This window comes from Microtus ochrogaster, chromosome 4 (assembly GCF_000317375.1).
Source record: "Microtus ochrogaster isolate Prairie Vole_2 chromosome 4, MicOch1.0, whole genome shotgun sequence".
In the NCBI taxonomy this organism is placed as follows: Eukaryota; Metazoa; Chordata; class Mammalia; order Rodentia; family Cricetidae; genus Microtus; species Microtus ochrogaster.
This window is the reverse complement of record NC_022011.1, coordinates 38,580,964-38,601,949: the sequence shown is the minus strand read 5'-3', so window position 1 is coordinate 38,601,949 and position 20,986 is coordinate 38,580,964. Positions and strand designations below refer to the sequence as shown.

Sequence of the window (20,986 nt, the reverse complement as noted above, 5' to 3'; positions counted from 1 at the left end):
TCACAAAATGTCTCAATTTTAAGTCACTTTTACCCCATCTTGATTTTGATGTAATTAAAGCCATTAGTGTGCCCCCTCCCCTTACTTGTTATTGTTGTGCCTTTAACAGCCCAATTTGATGGTGCAGGCTTTTGGATACATTTGAGGAAGGAGCGGTAGGAGGAACTCTCAAAAGATTAGACAGAAATGAAAGAACTGTAGACAGGCAAAGGGGGATGAAATAACCTCAACTTTAATGTCAAAAACTCTTCTATGTAGACTGTGTTGCCTATAGAGATAGTCTTGTCTCCCTCCCTTCATCTCTTCCTGTCCTTTCTTTCTATTCTTCCTTTCCCTTTCTTTCTCTTCTGTCTTATTATCTTGGGCAAGTTCTCCAGTGTAATGAAAGAGTGATTTCCCTTATGCTGTTCTCAATTATGGAACAGTTAGTTTTTTACCTTTAAATATAATATTAACTGCAGTGTTTTTTTTTTAATTTCAATTTTATGAGTATGAGTGTTTTGCTTGCATGTATGATTGTGTACCATAGGCATGCCTCATGTCTACAGAACCCGGGAGAGGAGGTTGAATCCCTTAGAACTAGAGTTACAGATGATTGTATATTGCCATGTGAATGCTAGGAACTGAACCCAGGTTCTCTGAAGGAGCAGCCAGTGCTCTTTATCTGTTGAACTGTCTCTCCAGCCTCAAATGCAGGTTTTTGATAGGTATCCTTTATCAAGATGTGGTATGTTCCTTTCAGGTTTTTGAAGTTTTAAAAATTATGTTGTTAAATTTTGTTAAGTGTGTTTTCTTGCATCAGTTGATAATTTTTTCTAATGTAGCCTATCAGTATTGGATTGTACTAATCAATATGAGGCAATATTGATTTTTAAATATGAGCCAGTCCTATGTTTCTGGAATAAGCCACACTTGATCAGGATGAATATTGTGGAATTCTATTTACTAATGTAATTTTTATTAAAATATTTTGTTACATATTTATTTATTTATTTTTTTTTGTGTGTGTATGAGATACAGACTTGATAGCAAGTGCTTTTCCCTGCTGAACCATCTCACTAGCTAATGTTTTTATTTGCTAATATCTTGTTTAAGTTTTTGTGGGATATTATGCGGGATGCTGGTCTATATGGTGCACATCTGTATTTATTTTTTTATAACATAATTCTTTACTGATTCTTTGGGAATTTCACTTCATGCACCACATTCTTGCTCACCTCCCAGTCCTTCCCTATCCTGCTACATCTGCTTTTGGGATGAGAGTAAAACCGTTCTTGTAAATATATTGAAACTTGTTTCTCTTTCTGTTTTTGGGGAGATCTTATATTGCTTTGTCATTAAGCCTTCACTTGTTTAATAAGATTCTTTGAGTCTACCTGCATCTATTGAGGGATTTGTGGGTTTTCTTTGATCTGTGTAATTATTCTTTCTCATATTTATTCCTTGGTATAGTTCATATATTTACATCTAACATTATTATTATTATTATAGTATAGTTTTAGAGGTTCTCACTAGTCCAAACTAGCTTCAAACTCATAATGACCCTCCTGCTTCAGTATCCCTAGTGCTGGGATTACAGGCATATGTCACTTATACCTGATGCCTGATGTCTGTTTTTCACACATGAGCGTGTCATCTCTTATTTCTTTTTTTTAAAGATTTATTTATTGTGTATACAATATTCTGCTTGCAAACATGCCTTCAAGCCAGAAGAGGGCGCCAGATCTCATTACAGATGGTTGTGAGTCACCATGTGGTTGCTGGGAATTGAACTCAGGACCTTTAGAAGAGCAGGCAGTGCTCTTAACCACTGAGCCATCTCTCTCCAGCCCTTACCTCTTATTTCTAATGTTGAGTAATTTGTGTTTGAAATGTCTTGTTTTCTTCAGAGTTTTCATGCTCAAGGTTGAGCTTTTGGACTGTGAGGTTACAATTTTTATCAAATTTAGAATTTTTTTTTATCATTATTTCCTTCAGATACAGTTTTTTCACTCTATCTTCCTTTTTGGAGAATCATGGGCATGCAGTTGGCCCATAGTCTGTGAGACTCAGTTTTACATACCTGTAAGCCTCCTCTTCCGTATGGATTTCATTTAGATAAGTTCTGTTGTTTCATCTTTTGTTTTGCAGAGATAGGGTTTTTCTTTGGTGGCCTAAGCTGGCTTCAACTCACTCTATATAGTTCAGCCTCTCTCAGCCTCTTGAGCTCTGGATTGCAAGCGTGCACTCCCATGCCCAACTGCTTGTTGTATTTTAAGTTCACTGTTTTTTTCTTCTGTAGAGTGTAATCTGTTGTCAATTCTATTTAGTATGTTTTTCATCTTATATAGCTTCCTCCACTTTTTTTTTTTGACACTGGAGACTTTAATTGTGTGAATCAAGTGCTCTCCCACTGACTGATTCTTTAGCCTGTCTCCTTACTTTATGTTTTATTTTGAGACAGGGTCTCATCAAATTGTTCAAAGTAGTCTTGAATTCTTACCTAGGTATGCCTTGAGCTTGCAATGTCTCCTTAGTAGCTAGAATTATACGATGAAACCATTAGCCCTAGTTTAATGTTTTGTTTTGTTTTTCATCTAGAAATGCAGTTTAGATTATTTTTCCGTCTTCTATATTTTAAGGGTTTAAATAGGTAGAATGCAGTTATCAATAACTATTTGAAAGTTATGTCTGCTAATTCTAAATGGTGCCTTTGTTATGGGTTGTATTTTCCTATGGTCTAAAAATTTTGATTGAATATTAGATACTGTATATTTTGTCTTGTTGGGTACTAGATATTTTTCTTTTAAAAATATTTATTTTTTAGAATCATTTATTATTATTATTAACTCATTCTTTTCATTGTTTTTATTGAACAATATATTTTTCTCCACTCCCCCCTTTCCTTCCCCCTTCCTTTTTATCCTCTCCCAAGATCCCAATGCTCCCAATTTACTCAGGAAATCTTGCCTTTTTCTACTTCCCATGTAGATTAGATTCATGTTTGTCTCTCCTAGGGTCCTCTTTGTTGTCTAGGTTCTCTGGGGTTGTGAATTGTAGGCTGGTTTTTTTTTTTTTTTTTTTTTTTTTTGCTTTATGTCTGACTTTTTTTTTTTTTTGTTTTTTTTTTTTTTTTTTTGAGACAGGGTTTCTCTGTGGCTTTGGAGCCTGTCCTGGAACTAGTTCTGTAGACCAGGCTGGTCTCGAACTCACAGAGATCCACCTGTCTCTGCCTCCCAAGTGCTGGGATTAAAGGCATGCGCCACCATCGCCTTGCTTTATGTCTGAAAGCCACTTATAAGTGAGTATATGTTATATTTGTTTTTCTAGGTCTGGGTTACCTCACTCAATATGATGTTTTCTAGATCCACCCATTTTGCCTGCAAATTTCAAGATGTCATTATTTCTTTCCTGTTGTGTAGTACTTTGTTGTGTAAATGTGCCACATTTTCCTTATCCATTCTTCCGTCAAGGGGCATTTAGGTTTTTTCCAGGTTCTGGCTATGACAAATAATGCTGCTATGACCATAGTTGAGCACATGTCCTTGTAGTATGGTTGAGCATACTTTGGGTATATACCCAAAAGTGGTATTGCTGGGTCTTGAGGTAGCTTGTTTTCTAATTTTCTGAGAAATCGCCATACTGATATTCAAAGCGGCTGTACCAGTTTGCACTCCCACCAGCAATGGAGGAGTGGTCCCTTTATCCCACATCCTCTCCAGCAGAAGTTGACATCAGTGTTTTTGATCTTGGCCATTCTGACAGGTATAAGATGGAATCTCAGTTGTTTTGTTTGATTTGCACTTCTCTGATGGCTAAGGATGTTAAGCATTTCCTTAAGTGTCTTTCAGCCATTTGAGATTCATTGGTTGAGAGTTCTCTGTTTAGGTCTGTACTCTATTTTTTTTATTGGATTATGTGTTTTTTTGATGACCAATTTCTTGAATTCTTTATATATTTTGGAGATCAGACCTCTGTCTGATGTGGGGTTAGTGAAGATCTTTCCCCATTCTGTAGGTTTCCTTTTTGTCTTCTTGACCATGTCCTTTGCTTTACAGAAGCTTCTCAGTTTCAGAAGTTCCCATTTATTAATTGTTTCTCTTAGTTTCTGTGCTACTGGTGTTATATTTAGGAAATGATCTCCTATGCCAATGTGTTCAAGTATACTTCTCACTTCCTCTTCTATGAGGTTCAGTGTTGGTTTTATGTTAAGGTCTTTGATCCATATGGACTTGAGTTTTGTGCATGGTGATAGATACGGACCTATTTTCATTCTTCTACATGTTGATATCCAGTTATGCCAGCACCAGTTGTTGAATATGCTTTTTTTTCCCATTTTATATTTTTTGCTCTTTTGTCAAAAATCAGGTGTTTGTGTGTATTAATATCCAGTTCTTCAGTTTGATTCCATTTGTCCTCCTGTCTGTTATTATGCCAATACCAGGCTGTTTTCAGTACTATAGCTCTGAAGTAGAGTTTGAAGTCAGGGGTGGTGATGTCTTCAGAATTTCTTTTATTGTACAGGATTGTTTTGGCTATTCTGGGATTTTTGCTTTTCCATATGAAGTTGAACATTGTTCTTTCAAGGTCTGTGAAGCTGGGATTTTTCTGGGCATACCATTGAATCTATAGATTGCTTTTGGTAGAATTGCCATTTTTACTATGTTAATTCTACCTGCTCAAGAGCGTGGGAGATCTTTCCATTTTCTGGTGTCTTCTTCAATTTCTTTTTTCTTTTTTCTTTCTTTTTTTTTTTTTTGAGACAGGGTTTCTCTGTGGCTTTGGAGCCTGTCCTGGCACTAGCTCTGTAAGACCAGGCTGGTTTCGAACTCAGAGAGATCCGCCTGCCTCTGCCTCCCAAGTGCTGGGATTAAAGGCGTGCGCCACCATCGCCCGGCTTCAATTTCTTTTTTCAAAGTTCTTGGCATACAAATCTTCCACTTGGTTGGTTAGAGTTACTCCAAGGTATTTTATGCTATTTGTGGCTATTGTGAAGGGTGATGTTTCTCTAATTTCTTTCTCAGTTCATTTATCATCTGTGTAAAGTAGGGCTGCTGATTTTTTTGAGTTAACCTTGTATCCTGCTACAGTACTGAAGGTGTTTATGAGTTGTAGGAAAAAATGTTCATACTTCTCATTGTTGTTTATGTGCATTAGTTATGTACACATGAGTGCAGGTAGCTTAAGGTCAGATGCCCCTGGAGCTGGAGTTAAAGGTGGTTGTAAGCTGCCTGATGAGGGTGCTGGGAAATGAACTGAGGTTTTCTCCAAGAAAGTAAGCATCTTTAACATTTGAACCATCTATCTAGTTCCGGAGTCTTCCTGACCTGGGTGCTCAGCTCTCTGGGAGGTTTGGCTGCTCAGGACTTTGTGCAGTTCTCAAGGCCTTTTACAGTTGCTTTCAGGAAGTGACATTTTTTTTTGGAAATAAAAATCAATGAAAGTAGGGATTGTATAGGTGTATGCAGCTGCCCAAACTAAGAACTACGCATTTGTAGTGCATGCTTTCTGGTGTATGCATAGAAGAAAAAGTATAATTGTAGATTGTAGTAATATAGGAGCGGCGGGCTGCGTCCCCGGCACCCGGCCGCCCCCACGGCTAGCTTTACCTGAAATAATTACACGGAAACTGTATTCTTTTAAACACTGCTTGGCCCATTTCTATCTAGCCTCTTCTTGGCTAACTCTTGCACCTGGACTAGCCCATTTCTAGTGTAGCCCACGAGGTGGCTTGTCAAGGAGATTCTAGCCTACGTCCATCCTGGGTCGGAGCTTCATCGCGTGTGCCTCAGAGAGCAGAGCTATCCTCGCGTCCGCCCAGGAGCAGGGAACATGGTGTCTCTGCTCCAGAGCGCAGAGCTGTCGAGTCTGAGCTCACTTCCTCTTCCTCCCAGCATTCTGTTCTGTTTACTCCTCCCACCTATGTTTTAACCTATGAGGGCCAGCCAAGCAGTTTCTTTATTGCTTAACCAATGAAATCAACAGATTGATATATGACACTCCCACATCAGTAGATAAAATTGTATGTTGTATGTTTTAGACATCAGGTTAATTTAAAAGATAAAAGAGGATGGAGCCTGGGAATCATACTGCTTGGACTCTAATCTCTGTCTTTTAAAATAATTTATTTTTATTTATGTGCATTGGTGGTTTTCCTGATTGAGGGTGTAAGTTCCCCTAGAACTGAAGTTACAAACAGTTGTAAACTGCCATGTGGGTGCTGGGAATTAAACCCGGGTCTCCTGGAAGAGCAGTCAGTGCTCTTAAACTCTGAATTATCTCTCTAGCCCCTATCCCTTGTTCTTAAAGGGCAGTTCGCTCATTTCCCACAATAATGTTTTTGTTTGCATTATTTTTCATTCTTGGAATTGCATTTAATAGTAGTATTTGAAAACATGAGTTTGAGTCTTTGAAATATACAATAATGTGTAGATTTAGTTACCAGACTTATCATTGGTCAGGTGAAGAGATTTTCATTTATTATTATTTTTTTTTATTGGAGAGAGAGGTTGAAGAGGGGAAGGGAAAGGAAGACTGTAGCACGGCTAATAAAAACCCAGAGATAGATATTGGGGTTCGACCTGAAGATCAGAAAAGCAAAGCAGCCAATCACTAGAGACCTTTTATCTCTACCAAATCTTCAGACTGAATGGGTGAGATCCTGTTTTCACTAATTCTCAGATTCAGACTCTAGTGAGTTCTTGTCTTTTCATCTTTATGTTACTCTCTCTGCCCAGCCATATCGCCCTTTTCTCCATCTCCCTACTGCTGGGATACTAGGATTAAAGGTGTGAGCCACCACCACCTGGATCTATTTTCTGGATTGATTTTATGTAGCCTTGAACTCACAAAAATCCATCTGCCTCTGTCTCCTGAGTCCTGGGATTAAAGGTGTGTGCCACCACTGCCTGGCCTGTATGGCTAACTAGTATGGCTGTTTTGCCCTCTGATTTTAAGGCAAGCTTTATTTATTAAAACACAAATAATATACCACTATGTAACACTTGAAGTCAGAGGACAATTCCTGGAGTGACTTTTCTGACATTTTGTTTCAAGGCAGGGTTTCTCTTGTTCTGTAAACTATAGGCTAGCTGGCACTTGAGCTTCCAGGCAATTGATTCTTCTGTCAGGCGATTCTTCTGTCTTTGCCTCCCATGTCAAAATGGGAGTTGGATTATAGATGTGTGCAACTGCATTTGGCTTTTTAAAATGTAGGTTCTGTGGAACTGAACTTTTTAATTTAGGTTTAGGTTGTTAGGCCTACATTTAAATGCTTTTCCCACTGAGCCACCTTCCTGGCCCTAGAGATTTATTTTTTATAAATAAGTAATAGCTTTTATGCCAATTTAGAGTACAAAACACTTTGTCTGCCTTCCTTCCTTCCTTCCTTCCTTCCTTCCTTCCTTCCTTCCTTCCTTCCTTCCTTCCTTCCGTTATTTTTCTGAAGAGCCCTGATTCTTCTTAGATTGTATTTAGAAGCCAGTGTTTTGGTGCACAGTGTGCTCATTCTATTGAGGTATTGATCCTTCCAGGCTGTCTCAGTTGGTAGAGCCAAGAAATACATGCACATGCATGTTAAAAGTCATTTACAGTTTATTTTTCTAATAGCATGCATGCACGCATGTGCATACGTACACACACTGAAAACTCTGAGCTAGCATTCATATCTCTAAATGCAAACCCAGTTCCATGTGAGTCATGTTGATTTGCTGTTAACTTCAACAAGGAGAAGTTAGGCATCCACATGCTGTCAATCTTGCCACAGGCACAGATCAGAGCTCTTTCTTTGCAGTTTACGTGGATGCTCTCCCATTTCACCCTGTTTTCTTGGGATTTCAGCCTTCGTTCTTGGTGTTTCTCTATTTTCTTTTCCTACCACTGGCCTAGTTTGACCTGACTACCAAGTATAACGAGCAAGTCCTCTAACCTATGAGCTCATACCTGTTTGAACTTTTATATTCAGTCAGAGATGCCTTTATGCTTGGAATGTTCCCCTTTGTCTTTGTCTTTGACACTGTATGTTGGGCTGCTCTTATTTGGTGACTCCTCATTCTGTCCATGCTCTAACTCCCCAAGTTTAGCTGCTCTAGCTCCCCAAGTCAAGCTGTTCCTCAGTAGATATCTTCCTTATCCTCTTGGATTATACCTGTCATGCCAAACCACTCCTCAGCATTGCTGTGCTGCCTGCTCATGTGCTGACTTCCCTTGTGCAGTCACCTTTCCCTCGCCTGTTCAGATACTCTGCACACTGGATCACCAGCATGAGTGTCCATTTTATTTTGTCTACCTTATAACTAGGATTGAACTGTTAAAAAGAGGAAATGTTAGGGAAGGGGAAAATAGTATGTGCATGTATGCGTGTGTGTGTGTGTGTGTGTGTGTGTGTGTGTACATGCCATGTCATAAATATAGTCAGAGGACAACTTTATGGAATCTCTTTTCTCCTCTGCCTTTATCTGCGTTCTGTGGATTGAACGCACGCAACCAGGCTTGTGTAGTAAGTACTTTTATCTGCTGAGCTGTCTCACTGGCCCTGGTTTTTATATTTTTAAAGGGTAAATGTATTTCTTGGTATTGAAATACTGTCTTCGCATATGCTGTTACTACTGTTGACATGCTTAGGTTTTCCATGTAAGCTTGACCTGTGAGAGAATTTGTGCACACAGTGGAGCTCTGCACATTGCTGAGGGATGCCCATCTTCTGTTTCTGTTTGGAATGCAGCTGAAACTCTAATCACGCTTGTAGCAGAGAGTGGTATAAGACTCTATCTCTAATAATATATGGAAGACAAAGCTTTGTAACTTCTTCCATGGCAGTATCTGCATATCTTTACTAATGTGATCCTGATAATATTATTAGAAATGAAAAGTGAAGTGTAAAGTCTTGAAATGGCTTGTTTGTATAATTGTACAACTAAGTTAATCACTTTTAACAAGTCTCAACGATGACTGCATTCTCCTAGGAAGGTGTTAACTTATTATGGGGTAGAAAGCACTCTTTGGTACAGCATTTTCAGCCTAGAAAAATGACTTTAATTTCGGAGTTCTCTGAAACAAATGGAGACTTGTTGGGAATATTAATACTACCTTTTGCTTGTTTGTTTAGTTTAACAAGATCTATGTTTATTAGGTGATGTTTGCTAGCAAGTTCTGAGGTGTATACCATTTCTGTTGACCATGTTATCCATGTTCAGACAATGCCAATTGATATGAGCTTCATACCTTAGTCCTTCACGTCTCCGTTTGTACGAAGCACTGTGTCAAAGCTGACTTGGAGTTGTTAAGGTGACATGAGAGGTGCAAACACTGTGTATTTCAGGGTTGTGCATTTAAAAGGACAAGAACCTAGCATTGTGGCATGTTACCCTATGCAGCCCAGATTCATTTTGTTAGGATTTAGTGTCACATTTTTCTTTTAATCTCTTAATATGTCTAATGGAAGAAAAGCAGATCTTAATTGGAAGCTGATGATCCAGCAAGAGTGATCAGTAGCATGATGCTCTTGGTGGGGTGGGGTAGGGAACTAACCAGTAAGCTATCCTGCAGCCTGAATATTGTCAAAACTTTTGTCTGTCTGTGACTTCAAGCTGAGTGTACTTAATCCTTCTGAGAACATGGCCCTGAGCACTGAGCAAAGCTCTTCCTGTGAATCACTGAGAATTGTGTTCACTGGAGTGGTAGTGCATAGAAATGTCCTATTGGCTCATTCTTAGCCCTCATTCTTCCAGAAGCAAGAACTGAGAAGATTTCCTTTCTTTCAAACACATTTTAGCTGTTTGTGTTTGTCACTTTCCCTTGTATAAGAGCTGGGGCTGTTGACAGGAGGTGTGACTTATTGATACCTGTGACTCTAAAGGAAAACATCTTTAAAGAGTAATTGGTGAAAGTAGTGAGTTTTCTGTAAATTACCTCTTGCCAGAGAAAGAGAAGATGCAAAATGCTTGTCAGGTTGGAAGAAAACTCATTCAGGAAATATTTATTGAGCCAGGTTCAGAACACGGCTATGAAAAAACACAGTTGTTGCCCACAAGGAGCTGCCAGTCTGTTGGGGAAGACAGATGCTTGGTTGAAACACAGTAGTAATCAGCCTTGGATGCACGTTGGAATAAACTGAGGAGTTAAAAATAATTCAGCTCCTTGGAGATTTTATTTGGCTTAAGGCAGGGTTCTGAACCTGTGGGTCACAATCCTTTTGGGGGTAGCCCGCCTTTCACAGGAGTCTCAGGTATCCTGCATATCAGATATTTCATTATGTTTCATAATAGTAACAAAATTACAGTTATGAAGTAGCTATGAAAATAATTTCATGGCTTGGGAGGCTTGGGATTCACCACAACATGAGAAACTATATTAAAGGGTCACAATGTTAGGAAGGTTGAGAACCACAGGTCTAAGGTATATAGCATGGGCATCAGGATTCTTAAAAGATAACCATAGTTGTACCCAGGTTGTCTTCAAAGAGCTTGGAGAATGGGAAGCACAGCACAGAGGAGGGTACTTAAACCTCACAGAAAACTTATCCTACCTAGTTAGGCTTTCTGTTGCTGTGATGAAAACCCTGACCAAAGCAACTTGGAAAGGAGTTTGTTTGGCTTAGGTTTCCATATCATTGTTCATCATTGAAGAAAGTCAGGACAGGAGCTCAAACAGGGCAGGTACCTGGGGCCAGGAGCCAGTGCAGAGGCTATGGAGGCTGCCTACTGGCTTGTTCCTGAAGACTTGCTGAGCCTTTCTTATAGAACTCAGGTCCACCTGTCCAGAGGTGTCCCCACTCACAGTGGACTGGGCCCTCCCCTATCAATCATCAATTAAGAAAATGCCCTACAGGCTTGCCTATAGCCTGATCTTATGGAGGCATTTTCTCAGTTGAGGCTCCCTCCTCTCCAGTGACTCTAGCTGTGACAAAAACTGCCAGCATGGGAGGCTTGAGCTGAGTTTTGATATATGAAACTTCTTGAAAGGCTGAGAAGATAAGTCCTTGCAGAATAGAAGAGCGCCTGAGTAACCTAGGACAGGAAAGTGCTTGGTGCTAGTTTTCCCCTCTTCTGCTGCTTCCTTGCCTTGTCGTTAGCCCATGTGTAATTTGTGGGCCACAGTGGTCCTCATTTCTAATCCAGGGTTAATGTAACCTTCAGGGGTTAGGTTGAAAATTACATGAGGTTCTCTGCAAGAACATTGTTTAGGATCTCAGAGTCCAAGAAATAATTAGTAAATGATGGTTGTTGTATAGTAATGATACTGTTACTAGAAATGGAACATGGTTTGATTGGAGACTTACCCTGTTTTTTTTTTTTTTTTAATGGCTGGATCTTATGGTGCAAGACCATGGGAGATGCTAGTGAGTGGGAATGAATATGCTTGGCAGGTAGGCAGAGTTCCAAATGATTGCATGTATATGAGTAAAAGGCAATTAATAATGGGGCATCATGGCAGAACCAGGACATTTCCATGGTAATATGCTAAGATGTATCACAAAGGGCGCTGGGAAAACTTGGGTCCATATTGGAAAATTGGCTCTGAACATGGTATTCTTAGCATCATTACGTGTTCTAAATTAGCAGTGAGTGTTAATAGGACAGAAATAGGATTTTCAGCTTCTTTAGCCAAGTAGTTAAAAATACTAAGTGTCTTGAAGAGTGTTGGAGGAATTAGCGGTCTCAAGGTGCTCTCAGAGATTCTGTGCAAGTTGCTATGGCCTTCATTGTTTACAGGCTTAATGAGAATATTAAGAAAGAAATGCTTGGCAATTTGCATTTAGAGGAGGCTTTTTCTAATTTATTTTCTGATTTGTAGAGAAATAAAAAAATGCCTCCATCTGCACTGGCTTTACTGGCCCTTAAAATAACTTATGTATATTTGTTATATTATATAACTTGTCACAACATTAGTCACCACTTCTTCCATAAGGCAACATGTAAACCATCATGGGTAAGCATGACTAGAGCTATAATTATAGACCACTTTGTTCTTAGCATTTTAGTCAGCTTCTGCTTTTCTTCTTCTTCTTTCTTCTTCTTTTTCTTCTTCTTGTTTGTCGTTGTCGTTGTCTTCTGTTTTGTTTCTGAGAGCAGGAGAGGGAGGGAGGAGGGAGAAGGGAGGGAGGGAGGGAGAGAGAGAGAGAGAGAGAGAGAGAGAGAGAGAGAGAGAGAGAATGAGAATCTTTGGCTCCATGCAGTTGAACTCTGCCTGCTGTCTGAACTGAGTAAGAATCTTCGGGGCTTATTACTTATTAGAGTGAGTCAGATAGTGAGAGACAACAAGAGGTAGGAATACTTGTTTCTACAAATGACCTTTTTCTTTAAAACATGTCTTTCATTATAAAAATACTTCTGAAAGGTGATATACACTGTTAATTTTATGTACATTTTGTTGTATAGACTAAATTATTGGGACAATTCCATTTAACTAGATCAGTGGTTCCAAAATATGGTCACAAGTCAAGTAGAGCCACTGTGAGCTGATTATTTGTTAGGAAGACAAATCTGCAGTTCTACCTCAGAGACTCTGGCAGAGATAGAAATCTTTTAATTAGTTCTTCATTAATTGTAATCCATACTAGAGGTTGAAACACATGGAACTAGATGATCATACCTTTCACTTATTGTACTCTTTTAGACTCCTGGAAGACTAGTCTCCATTTCCTTTGTTCTTTACTATTATTTTCTACCTGACATGAGAGACAAAAATCCCTATTCCTCAACAGTTTATGTGTGGAAGATGAATGCTAACCATAATCAGTGTTGGAACTGGTATAATGTGGAGAATTAAATTAGGTGCTGGAGAGTGTAATGGAATTGGTCTTTCTGAGGCCAGGTACAAGCAGAGTTTTGGGTGACAAGAAGAACTACTATGTGAAGTTCTATGTAAAGTGTTCTAACATGGAGGTGAGTGGGTTCACGTGTCTGAGTGGCAGAAAGAAGGTAAGTGTACCTAGGTCTAGTGAGCCGGGAGAGAGATCTGAAGTGAAGTTGGACAGGTAGGTAGAGACTGGGTCATGTAGGCTCCTGCTCCCCCCTTCCTTTCTTTTAAACTCCAATTTTTAAAATTATGGCATGATACATAAAACCAAAGTTTTCATTTTAAAGTGCTCAGTTCAATGGCATTAGATACATCTGTATTGTTCTTCACATGTCTAGCAGTAGTACTTGAAGTTTGACTCTGAGTATGCTGGATGCTTTGGAGAAGTTTTGCATGGAGAGCTTTCACAGTCTGAACTTTACAATGAATGGACTCATGCATGCAAAATTGAGGTATCATTACATGGAGGAAAGAGTGAAGAAGGGAGACTGTCAGAAGAGTTATACATTTACTGAAGGTACTAAGAAGTACACGACTCTGGATTTTTATTTAATTTTATTTAATTTTGTGTGTTCTGGGAGCAAAATACTTGGGCATGGTACCACTGGGTTAAATTTAAATTCCCATCTCCTCTGGATACATTCTGATGGTAGAATCAACAGAGCTTGCTGACTGGTTGGTAGTGACAAATGAAGAGATCAGAAACAGTAAGCTTTGTTGGTTTGAACAACTGTTAGAGTTCAGGACATGCAAGTTTGGGAAATAAAACCATATGTTAAATTAAAATGTGAGATGTCTAAGCATAAATGTTGAGTGGGCTTAAAAATCTGGAATCAGGGAAGAAGTCAGGTTGAATGTAGGATGTAGGGGCTTGCCAGCATTTGCTCAGCCACAAGACTGAATGAGATCATTTGGGTGATGAGTGTAGACAGCAGAATCTTGACCAGTTCTGGAGCAGGAGAGTTTAGCAAAAAAGCACCAGTAAGAAAGGCAGAGAACCAGTAGAGCAAACTTCTAGAAGGGAAAGGAAGAATGTGTTTGAAGGGGGCAGGGCAAATCAAATAGCTGTTCAAAAGCTGCTCTGAGGATAATCAAGCACTGAGAATTGTGCATTTGAGGTCTCTGATGACATGGCAAGTGTTGTGATGATGTGGTAGTTTTATGATGCCTGCTTGAAGTAGGTTGCAGGAAGAAAGGACCAGAAGCAACAAGAATAACCTGTTAGGACATCTTTTTCCTTAGAATAGGCCTTCACAAATGCCCTGTGACTCAGGTTAAGACATGACTATGTGACTGTTCTAGAGCTTGAATATAATACTTTCACATGCTCGTTTCATCATTTCAATTTTAAGAACATGTCAAAAAATGCTGAAGAAGTAGAAATTTAGTAAAAAAATATGTGTGGGAGCTCCGAAGAGCCTCCACAGGGACCTAGGGTTGTGTAGAACACATTTTACTTTATTTTTTGAGATAGGGTTTCTCTGCGTAGCCCTGGAACTATAATTCTCTGTGTAGGCTGCCCTGGAACTTACTGTGTAGATCAAGCTGGACTCGACCTGACAGGTATCCACCTGATTAAAGGTGTGTGCCACGACTCCCAGATGTGTGTAGAACACATTTTGAAACCTGTTTTAATCCATAGAAACAACATTCTGAGTTGTTGTTAGTCATTTGCAGAAAAAGGGTATTTTTAGGTTTTTGGAGGAAATTTTCCTAATGCTTTTCACACTATACTATCTATTATTTGTGAAATAGAAGTGCTCCTTTTGTCAAATGCTCTACATTGAGGTCTTTGACTGGAAGGGATATTTCCACATGATATTTCCTATACATTTGGAGCCTACTTTGAAAGTAATGTTCTGCCCTTCTGCCCTCTTGGTGGGAAAAAGAATGCAAGCTTTTTTTTTTTTTTTTTTAAAATTTTGAGCCCTTAAGACTTAAGTTTACTTTTTAAAAAAGTAAGATGCTCTGTCTGATTTAGTCTCTTATCTTTTAGTAACTATATTTAACTAAGTATATTTAAATACCTTGGATTTTAGAATAGTCAGCTCTTTCTCTACTTAAGGCACTTATTTAAAGCTAAAGCCTGAGTTTCTTTAAGGCAAAAACCTGATCTTTCACAAATTATAAAACTTCTCTCTGCTGTGAAGGAATTAGAGCAAGCATTACCTTATTTTCTCAACTCTTACGATGCTGCCATTTATGAGATGAATGTTATTTTATGTGTTACTAAGAAAAAAGTTACTGCTGTTTACAATTGCAAACTAAAGTGGCTGAAGATGTGTAAGTGAGAGGATCAAGGTCAACATTTAGGCAGTGAAATATGGAAGTGGAGAAAGGCTGGCAGGAATTCTGGAGGTGTCTGTGTTTCCAGTCACCCAAGGGAAGCAGACAAGTTCTTCAGACTATCTTTCCTCCGGTCTTTCACTTGCTTAGTGAGGGTAGTACTCCTACACACACCTTACAGTGCCACAGTAAGGATCATATGACATAAATAACATTTAGAGATATAGGTTTTTCCTGGCAACATTCAAAGTATTTCTTTGATTTAAATTTAGGCTTTTAGATACTATTAAACAACCCAGGAAGTAACTTATTTAAGCCTTGTTGTCAGGTTTAAAATGTAATTTAGTTAGATATTTGAAAGTATAGTATTATTTTTTATTAGTATTATTATTTTTAATGGTTTTTTTTTTTCCTTTTTGGATGCAGGGTCTTTGTAACCCTGCTTGACCTGGAACTTTGTCTGTAGATTAGGTTGGCCTCAAAACTCACAGAACTCCACCTGCCTCTCTGCCTTTCAAGTGCTGGGATTAAAGGCATATACTGTTGTGCCCATCTTGCTAAATAATTTTTATCCAGTCTTGAAGAATTTACCTTTTCATTATAGTGGAGAAGATAATATAACCATTTTTATAACTCAGAAGTAACAACTATAAACATTCTGTTAGTACTGTGATCTTTCATGAATTTATTATGAATGCTTATGACATTAAAAAGGTAAAAGGATATAATAGTGAACATTCATACATATGGTATTGGCGGTGCAGCAAACACTGTTTTACATTTAGATTAGCGTCCCATGTTCACAATATTGTAGTGAGGCGATTGTTTCTCTTGTCTGCTATTCAAAAGCTGTAAGTAGAGAGTCATTTTGTTATATGTGTGTTTTATCTAGCAGTGGAGCAGAGTGTGCTACTTTATACTGTTGGTGCTTTGAGCTGAAATTTTCTCAAAAATCCTGCCTGCATGTTTGGAGATAGAACTGTGAAGGTCAGAAACATGACACATGTCAAGTCATAGTCATGGTTAACTTACTGTGTCCAGACATTGTGTCCAGATCACTTTGTTGTTTTTATCTTGTATGCTATGAAGGTCATGGCCCAGGTCTTAAATAGCCTTCCCAAATTTGCACAGATAGTTAGTTGTGGAACTACTGACTTTAATTGAGATCTACTTTACACCACATCCCATGTCTTTTGCATAATGCTACCTCAATCCTTGTCAGTAACCATGATTTGTTTCTTTTGTAGGCAGAACCCAGAGACTACATTTGAAGTGTATGTGGAAGTGGCCTATCCTAGGACAGGTGACACTCTTTCAGGTACTCACTTATCTAATTATGATAATGATGTTTCTTTATTGTATGGAATAGCTGTAAACAGAAGAAAAATAGATAAATAATGTGATGTCTTTAAGTTCTATTAAGTGCCTTTCCTCATTTTTCATGTCCATATCATCCTAGGAAGAGGAGAGAATAAAAGTATAGTGAATACTTTGATTGGAATCCACTGCCTTGGCAGACTTATTTTTATCATTGAATATTGGTTTGCATATCATAGATGCCTGAAAATCAGTTATTTAGGCCTTGCTAATGGGCAAGGCTTGGAATTAGACTGTAGGATTCAAATTAACTGAAAGAGAATTTTTTGCCATTAAACTGCTTGAAATAGACCAAATTTAGCAAAACTGTTTCTAAAAGGTTGGAGACTAGTTAAAGGAAACTCCTCCTCTCTCTTTATCTTTTAGTATGATTTCGTAAGTATCCTGAACAGTGGGGATCTTAGATGAGGTTAGGATGTCTATAGTTTATAGACATTTATAGTTTTGTAGCTATATCCTTCCCTTCTAATGACATATGTTAAAAAATGTAGTTATTTTCTTTCATCTCTGGATTTTACCTGTTTGACTGTGTCTTCATGGTTATACTCAGGTTGTATATGTGTGATTTGTGCCCTCAGTGTATCTTATCAGCAAGCTATCCCATTATTTGTATAAAAATGCATAAAACTTACAAGTGTGGGTTAACAAATAATATAACACAGGTGGCCATATTCAGGTTAAGAATATTGTGTGGTTTTATGCCAATTCTAGTCCTGGCACCAAAGATCTCTGGCACCATCCTATGCTATGCTTTGGAAGTTCCACGTTGGTCCTCGTTTTATAATGCCAATTTTTTTGGGTACAAAGTTGCTGTACCTGTAAAACACGACACTCGATACTTGAACTCTTTCATCTTAGAATGTTTTGGGAGAACCCAAGATCTTAGAATTGTTTACCCAGATGGCCTGGGGCTTGTTTCCAGGGCCTGTATGAGTCAGTTTGTAGGCTTTGTCTTCATGAGTGTGGACTGTGCTGCTAGTGTGTTCACCCCAAGGCCTTAAGGTGCTCCTACATGGGGAGTGGTGTGTGGTACAGGTATAGCTGGACTTGGAGCAGTGGGGTAGGATCATGCTTGTATGAGGGGTAACTTAATGTTTGTTTGAAAGATCTCTTGCTTTGTGGGATGTAGAAGGAACAGTGGGCAGTCAGTGTTCACTCTACCACTACTTTTCTTCTTCAAACTCTAAGCATTCCAAAAAATCCACAGTGAGTTTGACTTTTGTAGCATGAATTCTAATTGTTCTTAATAATAAAAACCTAGAGCCAGATATCGGGGTGGAAGTGGTAAATGCTGAGAGATCAGAGAGACAAAAGAACAAGCTACAGACAACTTTTCCTTGCTAACTCCTCAGGCCAAAAAAGGGCTGAGCTCCTGTCCCATCCCGTCTATATTCCTCTGCCCAGCCATATTACTTCCTGTCTGTCTAAGACTTCCAGACCTCTATCATTAACCAGTGGCTAGTTATACCCTCTGATCTTCAGGCAAGCTTTATTCATTTGTTTGTTTGGTTTTTCAAGACAGGGTTTCTTTGTAGCTTTGGAGCCTGTCCTGGAACCAGCTCTTGTAGACCAGGCTGGCCTTGAACTCACAGAGATCCGCCTGCCTCTGTCTCCCAAGTGCTGGGATTAAAGGTGTGTGCCACCACCTGGCCAGGCAAGCTTTATTTGTTAGAGCACAAACCAAATTATCACCACAGAGTTTCCATTAGTTTTAAAGATTTATTTATCATGGTAGGAGGTAAAATATATCTAATACCTTTAAGCTTGATTTACAACTTATTTGGTTTTTTGGTTTTGCTCTGTGTAGCTTTGGTGCCTGTCCTGGAACTAGTTCTTAAAGAGCAGACTGGCCTCCTCGAATTCACAAAGATCCATTTGCCTCTGCCTTTCAAGTGCTGGGATTAATGGTGCAAGTGCACCACCACTGCCCGGCTTTTGTTTTTTTTTTTTTCTTTAAATGGGTTTTATATATCTTACACTGGCTTCAAATTTACTTTGTGAAGATGACCTTGAACTAATGACTCTCTTGTTGTTCTACCTCCCAAGTACTAGGATTATAGACATGTACTACCACACCCAGCTATCTGACTTTAAGACTTAAATTTTTAGATATATGGCCTGTAGATCTCCTTTGTAAACCTTGGCTAGGCCTGGGAATGTTAGACACAGCCTTGGTCATACCCAGAACCCCCTCCCTCCCTTTGCTTAGAGATGACCGTTATCTGTTATCCTTTTATGATAGTCATTCCTTTGTGCTCATGTTTTATTACGTGTATGACTACCTGAAAATAATTTAATTGTGGCTATTTCTCAATTTCATAGAAAGAGAATTACTCTTTTGTAGAAGGAGCTGCGGGCCTACTTTTTGTCCCGCCCGGCTCCCACATGGTTAGCTTTACACCTGAAATAACAACACACAAATTGTATTCATTTAAACACTGCTTGGCCCATTAGCTCTAGCCTCTTACTGGCTAACTCTCACATCTTGATTAACCCAGTTCTATTAATGTGTGTAGCACCACGAGGTGGTGACTTACCGGGAAGATTCTAGCCTATGCCCGTCTTGGGTCGGAGCTTCATCACGTCTGCCCTCACTTCCCTTCTTCCCAGCATTCTGTTCTGTCTACTCCACCCACCTATGTTCTGACCTATCAGGCCAAGCAGTTTCTTTATTAATTAACCAATGAAAGCAACAGATGGACAGATGACCTTCACACATCACTGTTTGTGCAGTTTTGGTATGTTTTGCTCTGTTGTGTTTATAAGAGCCCTTCATGTTGTATGCCACTGCAGTCACTTATTTTCATCACTGTTGTGTTCATAGGATTGGACTACAGCTTTGCTGTTGTGACTGTTATTACTGGTGCTGGGGATCAAATCTAGGGCCAGCAAGCATTCTACTACTGAGCTCTTAGACCCAGCCCTGTCTGTTCTGTTACTGACAGGAAAGTTGCAGTGTTGAAGTCATGTGCTAGTTTTTGGCTATTGTAAGTGTTGCTGTGATTTTTCTCAGACATGGATCCTGGTGGGTATAGATGTATGTTGCCATTGATTGTATAATGTATCTAATTCCTATGTCATACTGGACTTTGTGGGAACAAGTTGTACTGCTCTGCATTCTCACCTGAAGTGATCCCACTGCTATATAGCTTTGTCAGTACTTGGTGTAGTTTTCATTTTATCAACCCAATGGTTGTTTTTATTTGCTTTTTCTTATGACCAGTTAGATTGAACACCTTATTGGTGTGAGGTCTTGAATATCTTCTCACAAATATATGTATAAATGTAAACATAAATATATTTATACACACATATACACATACATGTGTATATATACACATATACATACATGTACATATACAAATAAATATATATTTGTACATATATACATGCATATATGTATGGTGTCTATTTAATTCTTTTGCTCATTTAAAATATTTTTATTTTTATGTGAATGTGTGGATGCATGAACCCCTGCACTCACCTGTGTGAGGAAGCCACAGGAGGACGTTGGATGTTTTGCTATGTCTTTCACTGACCCTGGAGTATGCCATTTTGGCAAGGCTGGTGGGCCAGCATCTTGCTCATTTTTAAGTAACCATTCATTGTTGGTTCATAAAGTATGCATTATGGACACTATCTGGTTATATGTGTTGCAGATGTCTTCCATTTTATGATTTGTCTTTCCCTCTGTAGAATATTTGATTCAAACTTCTTGGTTTAAATATAGTATAAAATCAATATTTGTCTCTTATCCATACAGATACTTTCTTTAAGAAATTTTGATTTTGACTTTTACCTTTAAGTTATATATGAAGACTATTTTTTTTAAAAAAAATAGTTAATATTTGGAAAAGTTAAATTCTAAGTTGATTTCTCACCCATGGTTTGTACATTGGGACTTACAAGATGAGTTAATAAGCTACACTTTACCTCTTCAGTTTATAAAGTAATGAGGCCTTTTGAAATTTCCTTTATTTTATTTTTAATTTTTATTTTGGTTTTTCGAGACAGGGTTTCTCTGTGGCTTTGGAGCCTGTCCTGGAACTAGCTCTGTAGACCAGGCTGGCCTCGAACTCAGAGAGATCCACCTGCCTCTGCCTTCCGAGTGCTGGGATTAAAGGCGTGCGCCACCATCTCCCAGTTGAAACCTCCTTAAAAATCAGCTAGTAATAGGAAGATGAGAGCGGCTGGAGCAAAATACCCTTATCTTTAAAACAGGTCTTTCCCCATTGGCTTCTTTTTTTTTTTTTTTTTTTTTTGAGGCAGGGTTTTTCTGTCTATATCTCTGGCTGTTCTACTGCTCTGTAGACCAGCCTGGCCTTATTGATTTATCTTAATGTGTGCACATAAGTGAAGACCATTAATTGTCTCTTAATGTGCTGTGCTCTGAGAATGGAAAGAGCATGCGATTTGTCAGTACTATGTAGAAACTACGTCAAGAACCTTAACACTGCTGGGCAACGGTGGCGCACGCCTTTAATCCCAGCACTCGGGAGGCAGAGGCAGGTGGATCTCTGTGAGTTCGAGACCAGCCTGGTCTACA

At 38.8% G+C, this 20,986-nt stretch overlaps 1 protein-coding gene across 4 annotated transcripts in view; it reads left to right on the top strand.

The window, feature by feature from the left end:
* Dennd1a (DENN domain containing 1A) overlaps positions 1 to 20,986 on the top strand; it is a 536,773-nt gene that overhangs the window by 30,894 nt on the left and 484,893 nt on the right. For 3 of the 4 annotated variants that reach the window (XM_026778778.1, XM_026778777.1, XM_013345984.2), the window contains exon 2: positions 16,311 to 16,381. In XM_026778778.1, coding sequence (XP_026634579.1) covers positions 16,340 to 16,381 — 42 coding nt within the window. In that variant the 5' untranslated portion in view covers positions 16,311 to 16,339. Of the gene's footprint in view, positions 1 to 16,290; positions 16,382 to 20,986 lie in introns of those variants that run through there. The other variant, XM_005345946.2, reaches the window with a different exon arrangement.